At 38.4% G+C, this 11,340-nt stretch overlaps 1 protein-coding gene across 1 annotated transcript; it reads left to right on the forward strand.

Annotated features, from left to right (window-relative positions):
• Positions 1 to 817: 817 nt before the first annotated feature.
• cfap73 (cilia and flagella associated protein 73) lies at positions 818 to 10,307 on the forward strand. The gene is made up of 7 exons (XM_041987829.1): positions 818 to 967; positions 1,060 to 1,180; positions 5,379 to 5,471; positions 5,552 to 5,743; positions 9,526 to 9,747; positions 9,827 to 9,982; positions 10,068 to 10,307. Exons 1-7 carry the CDS (start codon positions 936 to 938, stop codon positions 10,305 to 10,307), a joined length of 1,056 nt encoding a protein of 351 aa, XP_041843763.1. The 5' UTR covers positions 818 to 935.
• The last annotated feature ends 1,033 nt before the right edge of the window (positions 10,308 to 11,340 follow it).

Raw genomic sequence — 11,340 nt, forward strand, 5'->3', positions numbered from 1 at the left:
GTTTTAACTGTTTGGTGGCGATAGAGATGGTTTTAATGAGCTTTTAGTTGTGATTCTGACTCTCAGTGGATACCACACATGTGGCCTACATAACAGACCCCATGAGACCAGGTGTTTCTTCTTGCATCCAGGGCTTAGTAGTTTAAGGGCATCTCTTTTATTTTATTCATGACACTTGTTCTTTGTCTTCCATGTGTCCTGTTTCTGCACACCCTGCTGATTTACACCAAGTTCCCAGCTAACAGCTGTTTGGGAATTACCTTGTTGTTGCTAAAATCATATTTTCTGTCTGTGAGACTGTCTGATCTTTTCTGTTTTTCACAGATGAAACTAAAGAAATGGGAACAAATGATGTGTCTTTGTGACAGAGCCTAAAGATCAATTTTAACTAATTCTTTGCTGTCTCACAAAACTCTGGTTCATCCTTAAGTAAAGAGCCTTTTTTCTGCCTGAATGATTTATATGTCAAAGTTAAGTTCTGTAGAAAATCAGGTACAAGGACTGGACTAAAAATGAAGGGAAAGATGTAAAACATGTGCATTTTGTATATGCGACATAAAATAAAAATATCTTATCAATCCCAGAGGGAATTGCTAAAAGATGTTTCCCTTTAACACGCCTAATTTCATTCCAAGTTTTTTAACGGTTGTCATTGAGCCATACATTTGATTATATGTGTTGAAGAGATTTATAACATAGTCTAGGTCCGAGTAAAAGTCCAGTTTTTAATGTCCTAAAGTTTTGCTTTTTCCCCTCTTTGGCCTGAAACATCTATAGAAGCAGGCCACGCGTTGTCATAGAAACGATGAAGCAAACCGGCCCGATGTGATAACTGACAAACGTTAACAGAAAAGCCAGAGAGAGAGAGAGAGAGTCCACCGGAAAGCCCGCATCGTTTAATTCTGGTGAAAAGCGCGACAAGAAAACACAGGACCATGTTTTCTAAGCAAAGGAGGCCGTGTGCAGAGTGAGTTGTGTCCGGGTTGGGTGTTAGTGAAACCTGGAGCAAAACAACCTATCATGCTAACAAGTTTGTACCATGGTTGCGTGTGTTCACAGATGGACTACCCGCCCCGACAAAATATTGGAGCCAAGAGAAGATATTTGCTCCTTTCTTGAACTGTACCGATTAGAAAATGAGGCAGAGAAGCTCACAAAGCAGTACGAGGAGCGCAAACAGGTGAGAAAGACTGAGATTTTCTTTCCACCTGAAGTCTCGCAGTCAGCCAATTTCACATCTCGCGATGTTTCCATTGGAGGAAGCGGAAAAGCAGCATTTGGTCAGTTTTCATTAAATTAGGTCTCAGTAACTTTACTGAGACCTAATACTGAGACCTAATATATATGTATATATATATATATGTATATATATATATATATATATAGGATAAATTGGGTGAATTATTTTAAAATGTATTTCTTGAACTTTATTTGTACAAAATATTTATTATTAATTATTATAGGACCAAATTTGTTTCAAAATAATGTATTTGAAGATAGTGTTCCAGAAAAATATGCAACAAGGTAAAACAGGACAGTAGATTGTATCTCTGAGGTATTTATTATATTTTTGTCCTTAATGTTAGTTCCAGTTAGTGTAATTGCACAATCAAAATTTTGTAGTTGACTAAAGCCAATATTTCCCTCTTATTTGCAGGTAAGCATCTGGTGTGACATCAAATACTATACAGTACTTTCGCACTGGAATTGGAATTGCAGTTGTTTTTAGGAATTCTGCATAGGTAAGGTTACCATTTTCATTAAGTAACTTAGAAATTAAAAAAATCCATTATTAAACCAATTATTATAGAAAATTCATTTGTTTTTGTACTTAATGTATTTATTGTTCTAAAGAAGTTGTTTTTGGGATAAATTATGTTTATACATGAGATGCCAGCTTGTCAGTCTGTGAAACATCCAAACATTTTCCATAAATTTGATCTTTCTTAGCACGTTCCCAATTCTCTTTTGTGATTTCCTTTTGCCTTTCCAATGAAGGATTTATCACTCAAAAGGTTGTTATTTAATTTCCATAGCATTTTTGTTTATTTATTTATTTATTTATCTTTATGTTTATTGATAAGGAGATCAGTTTATCATCAGTAGGTGTAAAAAGTTAAATGTTTTGTTTGTTCCACTTTATCTGTTAACTCATTAGAAATAGGCCAAACATCAGTTCTGAACTTTTTGGACTAATCATTACTCTGCCATGTAAACTGGGTTAAGGGTGGGTTTTTAATCTTTCAGATGTCAGTTTAAGTCCAGATATATACATTTTTGTATTCTCCATAAATTCCTTTTTGAGGCCTTTGTGGATAACAGTCTTATAGGATCTGAAATGAAGTTCCAATCACCACCAAAATTACTTTTGCATCTGCAAAAATGTTTAATAAAATCGACCTCTTCAAATTTCTCAAACAGTAGCTTGTTTTTGCACTGTTTTTATATCTATAAATATTTCCCAGACTAAATACATTAGTTAAATATTCGGTCACTAAAATTAAGCATCTTCCTTGAATGATGTGCATTACTTTTAAACACCTTTTCTTTAAAAGTATGTTTTAATATAGCAAGTCCTGCAGAATTGTTACTTCCATATGGCATCCAAATATTTTGGTCCCATTAGTTTTTCCACCAGCTAAAGTCAGAGTTTAGGGTGTGTGTCTCTTGTAAAAAGTAAAAAATCAGCTATTAGATGTATTTGAAAGCTGATAAGGAAGAAAACTATTTATTTTATTTCGTAAAGACCTAACCTTAAATGAACAAAAAGATAATGACATGAAAATAAAACACTTGGTTTGAAGTCCTGAGAAGCGATGTAAAGAGAAAACAATCTTCTTTACCTTTAAAGTAAACAACTTTTCTGTGCCAATAAAGAGGTTGTATAACTGATAGTTACCTATAGATCAGAAATGAGAAACACATAAAGCACTCATTTTCCATTTTTCAAGCTTTAATCTCTTTTCCATCAGTAATGGCTCCAATGAAGAACGCATTCTTCCTTCCCCTGCTTGCGGGCTTCTTCAGTCTGAGGCCGTAGTTTAAGACGAGTCTCTTCGTCTTTTGTAGTAAGATCTTTGCCGAACCTTCGATCCTTGTTAGGAATTCAGAACCCTTTGCAGCTTTCCACACCATATGCTGATCTGGTCATGGAGATATTTTCTGAATCGGACATGGAGTAAGAATGCATTTCTCCAGATTTTACATTTCCATCCGCCCTTCAGTGCTCCAGTCTTCATTGGAAGAGGGTACAAAGTTTTCGATTCTCTTGTTTGGACAAGTTTGGTTCTTTGCCTGTGAACAGCTCATGTGGTATTTTCCTTGTGTGTCTGCTGTAGCAGCAGTTTCTTATTTAAGCAGATGTCTGCATTGCATAGCTCCACAACTTATTTGGTAAGATAGGATAAGATAATCCTTTATTTGCCCCACATAGGCCTGCAACGATTAGTCGACATTGTCGACAATAGTCAACAATAAAAATACTCAACGATTTTACCCGTCAAACTATTGTCGGCCAAAAAACCAAATAAATAAATAAAAAATACAGAGTGAGACATTGTCTTATTTTCTTATCTCTGTTGAGAGTTCCACATGCATATGGCGACCGACCAGGGAACAAAACGGCGGCAAAGGTCGTCAAAAGTATGGAATAATTTCACGTTAAACTTAAAAAATAAATACATGTGAGATTTGTAAAGCGGACCTTGTGTACCACAGAAGTACGTCTGCAATGCTCGAACATTTAAAGAGGAGGCACGTTGGACTTACTTAGCAACCTCATGCAAGATTACAAAGCTGAAAGTGAAATAAGATCCATTTAATAATTATGAGATACATAATCCAATTGGTTGACTAGTTGTTTTAATAGTCGATGACTAATCAACCATCAGAATAGTCACTAGCTGCAGCCCTAGCCCCACAGTGGAGAAATTACGGTGCTACAGCAGCCAAAGGTGCAAAACCAGTGCAAAAACAGCGAAAAACTACTAACGCACACAAGCGTGAAATATCAATACTTGTAGAATAATGCAAATTCATTTATATGCTTTTTATATAAACTTCTATACATACTTTTTATATAGTTCTTCTTCAGTACAGTTTTTGTTTGGATCTCTGTAATGCTGTGGCTGTGTGGCTACTGGCAGCAGTGCAGATTGTAGAGTCTGACAGCAGCAGGAAGGAAGGACCTACAGTATCTCTCCTTCACACACTGGAGGTGAAGCAGTCTGTCACTGAAGGAGCTGCTCAGTATTGTTAAAAAGTCCTGCATGTGGTGGGATGTTTTCTCCATCAGAGACGAAAGCTTAACCCTCATTCTTCTCTCCGTCACCACCTCCATGGATCGAGGAGGCATCCCAGGACAGAGCTGGCCTTCTTAACCAGTTTGTTCCGTCTCTTCCTGTCAGCAATCGAGGTGCTGCTGCCCCAGTAGACCACACCATAATAGATGGCTGATGCCACCACAGAGTCAAAAAAGGATCTTGGCAGTGTCCCCTGGACTCCAAAAGACCTGAGTCTCCTTAGGAGATACAGCCCACTCTGTCCTTTCTTGTACAGAGCATTAGTGATGTCTGTCCAGTCCAGTTTGTTGTTCAGGTGAACACCCAGGTACTGGTAATTTGTTCTCTATCAGTAGATATCTATTCTTATCACAGTGTCTTCGTCAACCTCTCTCTACTGTCCCATTCTGGTGAGGTGAATAGGGTGCAGATGTCTCAAGCCTGATCCTATTCTTTGTTAAAAGTATACTCGGGGACCACCAAGAGTCTTTGGCCAGATGACCTCAAGGATCTATGTGGTGTGTAATGACATAAAAGATTTGCTAGTAAAGAGGGGACAAAACCGTGAATTGATTTAAAAACCAGTACAATTTTAAAATCAATCCTTAGCTTGATGGGGAGCCAGTGTAAAGAAGCCAGGATTTAGGTGGTGCGCTCAAATCAGCTCCACATTAAAAGATGCTAAAAATAGCAACAAGGAAATTAAGCCAAGATCCATGGAGAAGTGTTTTTAACATCTTGTAAGCATGCTAACAGGGTCTAAAGAGAGTGGGAGATAAATCTGAGTGTCATCAGCATAAAGATGATACATGTTTTGTTTTTTAAATAGATCCCAAGGCTAAGATATATAAAGAAAATAAAACGGGGTCGAGAAAGAGGAGCTTTACAGGAAAGAGGAGCTGTGGCAGAACAACTTCCACTAGTGCTGACTGAAAACCTTCTACCTCAATAATTAAAGCCATTTTAAAGTGCCTTGCAGACCTTAACTTAAACAAAGAGGAAAGCCACAAATCTCATGTTTCAGTGGCTTTAACAACAGGATTCAGGTGATATTTGACTATTATTTATTTATTTGTTTGTTTGTTTGGTTTCATTTAGTATTTGGCACATGTGAAGCAGCAGATTAAAGAGCTGAAAAAGAACATTGAACAAACAGACGACCGCCGGTACAGCCGTGAAATGTTCCAAAAGGTTTGCTGGAAATACACAACTCCTGCTGGATTTTAGCTCTATGGCTGGAACAGTTAATGATTTGTGTAATTTCTGTCCAGGAAAAAGACAGCAAAGTTCACATGCAGAAAGTACAAAGGGAGATTAGACTTTTGCAGGAAAATGAGAAGATGATGGAGAAGCTGAAGAAGAAGAATGCAAAAATGGCTGAGTGGAAACAGGAACTGCTGCGTCAGGTGGAACGACACTCAGTGTACAAGGACTTCTTGGAGAAGGTGCTCCAACAATCTCAGGTAATGCAAGCCTACCAGTCATACAGGAAGACAATGTTTCATCCATTTACTAAAATATGTTGGATTAGAAAGCATTTTTTAAATAAATACCACACAGCATGACTTCCTCTAGCCCTGGAGCTCAGAAGACAGAATGGATTGTAGTTAACACTGCTCATGGTCAGATGTGGACCTGCAGCTGGTTAAAAATTACTATAAAAAAAGTAGTTTGGATGTATTTCCAATGAGAGTTGGGCTCTGCCAAGAGTGCCCTTTGTCACCGATTCTGTTCATAACTTTTATGGGCAGAATTTTTAGGTGCAGTCGAGGTGTTGAGGGGGTCCAGTTTGGTGGATTCAGGATTGGGTCTCTGCTTGTCAGGTGATTCAAGATTGAAAGCATTTATTGTCATGTGTACAATAAAAGAAACAGGTTCCTCTAGTATGAAAATCTTACTACCACATATAAGAAAATTATATGAAAGATATCTTTGTTGTATTTTCCTTTTGACACGGGGGGCTGAGCTTCCCAAACCTTTGCTGGTACGACCTTGCAGCACAACTGAACACTTTGAGATTTTACTTTTCTGATGACAGTAAGATACCATGGTTGGTTATAGAATACTAGTACTTTCAGATACAGCACCTCTCCATCTACACACGTGGACAAAATTGTTGGTACCCTTTGGTTAATGAAAGAAAAACTCACAATGGTCACAGAAATAACTTGAATCTGAAAAAAGTAATAATAAATAAAAATTCTATGAAATTTAACAAATGGAAGTCAGACATGGCTTTTCAACCATGTTTTAACAGAATTATTTAAAAAATAAACTCACGAAATAGGCCTGGACCAAAATGATGGTACCCCTAGAAAAGACTGAACAGTGTGACCAAAGGGACGTGTTAATCCAAGGTGTGTCCACTAATTAGCATCACAGGTGTCTACAATCTTGTAACCAGTCAGTGGGCCTATATATAGGCTACAGGTGGTCACTGTGCTGTTTGGTGACATGGTGTGTACCACACTCAACATGGACCAGAGGAAGCAAAGGAAAGAGTTGTCTCAGGAGGTTAGAATTTATAGACCAGCATGTTAAAGGTAAAGGCTATAAGACCATCTCCAAGCAGCTTGATGTTCCTGTGGCTACAGCTGCACATATTATTCAGAAATGTAAGATCCATGGGACTGTAGCCAACCTCCCTGGAAGTGGCCGCAGGAGGAAAACTGATGACAAATCAAAGAGACGGATAATACGAACGGTAACAAAAGAGCCCAGAAAAACTTGTAAAGAGATTAAAGGTGAACTTCAAGCTGAAGGAACATCAGTGTCAGATCTCACCATCCGTCGTTGTTTGAGCCAAAGTGGACTTAATGGGAGACGACCAAGGAGGACACCATTGTTAAAAACAAACCATAAAAAAGCCAAACTACAAGTTGACAAGCCACAAAGCTTCTGGGAGAATGTCCTATGGACAGATGAGACAAAAATGGAACTTTTTGCTGAGGCACATCAGCTCTATGTTTCCAGACGGAAAAATGAGGCATATGAAGAAAAGAACACCTTCCCTACTGTGAAACATGGAGGAGGTTCTGTTATGTTCTGGGCTGCTTTGCTGCATCTGGTACAGGGTGTCTTGAATCTGTGCAGGTACAATGAAATCTCAAGACTATCAAGGGATTCTAGAGAGAAATGTGCTGGCCAGTATCAGAAAGCTTGGTCTCAGTCGCAGGTCATGGGTCTTACAACAGGAAAATGACCCAAAACACAGCTAAAAACACCAAGAATGGCTAAGAGGAAAACAATGGACTATTCTAAAGTGGCTTCTATGAGCCCTGACCTAAATCCTATTGAGCATCTTTGGAAGGAGCTGAAACATGGCGTCTGGAAAAGGCTCCCTTCAAACCTGAGACAACTGGAGCAGTTTGCTTATGAGGAGGGGCCAAAACACCTGCTGAGAGGTGCAGAAGTCTCACTGACAGTTACAGGAATCGTTTGATTGCAGTGGTTGCCTCAAAAGGTTGTGCAACAAAATTTTAAGTTAAGGGTACCATCATTTTGTCCAGGCCCGTTTCATGAGTTTTATTTTTTTAAATAATAATAATAGTTCTGTTGAAGCATGGTTGAAAAGCAATGTCTGACTTTCATTGGTTAAATTTCATAGAATTTTTATTTATTATTTACTTTTGTCAGATTTCTGTGACCATTGTGAGTTTTTCTTTCATTAACTGAAGGGTACCAACAATTTTGTCCACGTGTGTATATTTGTACTCAGCTGACTTAAAATACTGTACCTGAGAAGGAATACAGCTCACCTTATTATATTGAATATGGTTAACGTATGGGACAAGATAAAGAAATTCAGGAAAATATTAAACTCTGTCAAAATTTAGCCCAACCTGTGTTAATGCCTTATTTAAACCAGGCAACCTGAATGGTGGATTCAAGCTGTGGGCAAAGAGGGGGCCAAACAAGATATTTGTTCTATATAAGGAGGGTGTCTTAATGTCTTTTAAGGAAATTCTTTATAAATATAATATCCCAAGGAAACATTGTTTTAAATATTTACAATTAGGAAGCTTTATCTCCTCAATGCAAAATAAGTCACTAGAAATTCCTACACATAGATCATTGGAGGAAATCATTACTAACAAACGTGACGAAACATCAATACTCAAACTAGTCATGGACAGTTCAGTTTTTTTGTTTAAAACTTTATTTATAAAGCACTTTTCATGCTGGGGCAACACAAAGTGCTTTACATGAAAAAAGCAATTTATGCATATTAAAAATAAAACAAGCCTTTACACATATCAAAAGAGATTACTTAACAATAAATAGAATAATGTGAATAGTCTTTCACACAGTTGCACGCACACCCTAATTTCTGCCTCTAAACTAAATCTAAGTATAAAATACTAAAAGCGATTAATATCTGGCTTGATGCTGCTGTGAGGAAACAACATCATGGGGATCCATCCACACTAGGAGCCAGTCCACACGTGTGCTACAGCGGCCGCCATCATGGCAACCACCCCTATCAGGGCAGCCCGGGCCCACACCACAGCCATGAGGCTGCAGTGTAGGACCCCAGCCACCCAGACAAGGGCGACCACCGCAGCAACAACCCCCAGACTGAGCAGGCAAAACCCCTGGCGTGGAGGATTACCACGAGGAAAACACTGGAGTTAAAACAAAGATTAAATAACCAAAGAAACAAGAACAGCTAAGAATAAATAAATAAAAGTAATACAGTTGAGTAAAATGAAAATAAAATAGCGTGAAATAAAATGAAAAATAAATTAAGATCAAATAAAATTTAGTTAAAAGCTAAGCTAGAAAGGTAGGTCTTAAGCCTCTTTTTAAAAACATCAGTGGTCTCTGCAGCCCTGAGGTTCTCTAGCAGGTTGTTCCACAGTCGTGGGCCGTAACAATGGAAAGAGCCCTCACCATATGCTTTGATCCTTACTCTTGGAACAACTAAGAGACCGGTACCAGAGGACCTCAGGGTCTGTGAGGGTTCATAATTTAAAAGCAAGTCAGATAAATAAGAAGGCCCAAGACCATTAAGACATTTATGAACTACCAAAAGAACCTTAAAATCAATCCTGAAACACACGGGGAGCCAATGCAGCGATTTAAAACTGGTGTAATGTTGTGCTTCTATGTGAGGAATCAATGACCAACAGATTAATTTCTGTCACCATGTATTGATCGATTATAATTGTGGCATGTAGAGAGCTGGATGTGAAGCTGATACAGATCGTAACATTTATTTTTTGTGATTATGTGTGTTTTAAAGTTCAAAGATGTGGATGAGCTTGTAAGTCATCTCGAGAATCTGCTCCACACCAGAGACAAGCTGTTTGAGAAGAGGAATCAGGTGGAAGAGCAGACGGACCAGCAGAAAAAGACGCTGGAGACACTGGAGGACCAGCATAACCTGCTGCTTCTGCAGAAGAGCAATGAGCTGTCCCAGCTCCAGACTGAGCTGGATCAGGCTCGCTCTGAGACTCTAGCATGGGTACCTGACATGATCCTTAGTCACAGTCCGAGTCAGAGACTTCTTCTGAATGAAACTCAGTGTTTCTGTCTTCATACAGGAAAAAAAGTGGGACCACATCCAGGAAACGGCTGCAAAGAAATTAGTGGAACTGGGCCAGATTAAGATGGCAACCGTGAACCTCTATGAACTGACCGGTGGGGTTGTAGGAGCAGAAGGTGTGGACATTAATGACACAGACCTACAGCTGGATCAGGTAGGCAACCTGCCAGAAGCACAAAGAGCCAGAGCAACAGAAAATGATCAAATTAACCATCTGTTTCTCGTCATCTCCCTTTTAGATCAAAATTTACATGAAGGACCTCAATGACATCGTCAGACAATATCAGATTATAATATCGGAAAAAAACGCTGATGCAAAAAATTCAAAAAAAGACCGAAGGCTAAAATTTCATCTAATTTTACGTCCAGCGGTTCCTGGTGTAACTGTACTACCTGCATTCAAGTTTGTTTATGTAAATAAAGCTTATGGTTTAAATTATTGGCTTTTTATTGTTATTTTCAGAAATTCTTTGGTCTAAGTGAGAAATCATCAGCTCTGGACCTCGATGGCCACCGTCCTGCAGGTTTTAGATAGTGACCACTGTACTGATGCTTAGGAGCGTGTCTGTTACTCAAGATGCATGCTTGTGTTGTGTTCTTGTAAAACATCACCAGTTGAGTAATTCAGGAAGTATTTCTGCAAAGTGCGTATGAAGGCGAGTATCATTTCATAGTAGTGACGGAACTGCTTGTGTTCGAAGCTTCGTTGCCATGCTGCACCATGTGACTGGTTTACAAAATGGTTCATATCTTGCCCTTTCACGTGCCACAGATTAGTTCACATGAAAAAGTGTTTTAAAAGGCTGGAGAAGTTATATCCAAAACACAAACAACTAAAAAAAACTATTTTATAATAAAAAATGAACGAAATCTTCTCTGTACCATACATCCCTGTTCTAGTTACACAAGCACATGCACTGTCCTCTGACTGTATAAACAATGTCATTTTTCAGAAATGACCCATAACATAAATATTACCCCTCCTGCCATTATTATATTATTTTATTTTATGACACTACATCACAATACAACTTTGGCCAAATGATTGGTTTGCACATAGAAATACCGTCATAAAACAATTATACTCTGCTTGGCCAAAACAAAACAAAAAGAGTAGCCAACTAGATTTAACTAAGCAAACAGGTTAAAGCCTTCTATTGTATAACTACTGCACGGGCAATTATCTTTCAGCTGCAACAAGTTATTTAACCCCAACACATGCAATGAGTAGCTTCTCATTTCTTAAACAGCCATGTGGAAAGACACATTCGTTGGTCATAGAAAAGATGTTAGTCTGTTTCAGAAGGGTCAGATCACTGGCATCAAGCAGAGAAAACGTCTACGGAGACGCAGAAACTACTAAAACTGGGTTAAGAATGTATTATTAAAAGCTGGAAGGATGGTGGGGAACCATCATCATCCAGGAACAAATGTGGTCAGAACAATGAATGAATGATGGTGATCAGTGATCACTTAAATATTTGGTAGAATTAGATGAAATAAAAACAGCAG

Source organism: Melanotaenia boesemani, chromosome 1 (genome assembly GCF_017639745.1).
Source record: "Melanotaenia boesemani isolate fMelBoe1 chromosome 1, fMelBoe1.pri, whole genome shotgun sequence".
Lineage (NCBI taxonomy): Eukaryota > Metazoa > Chordata > Actinopteri > Atheriniformes > Melanotaeniidae > Melanotaenia > Melanotaenia boesemani.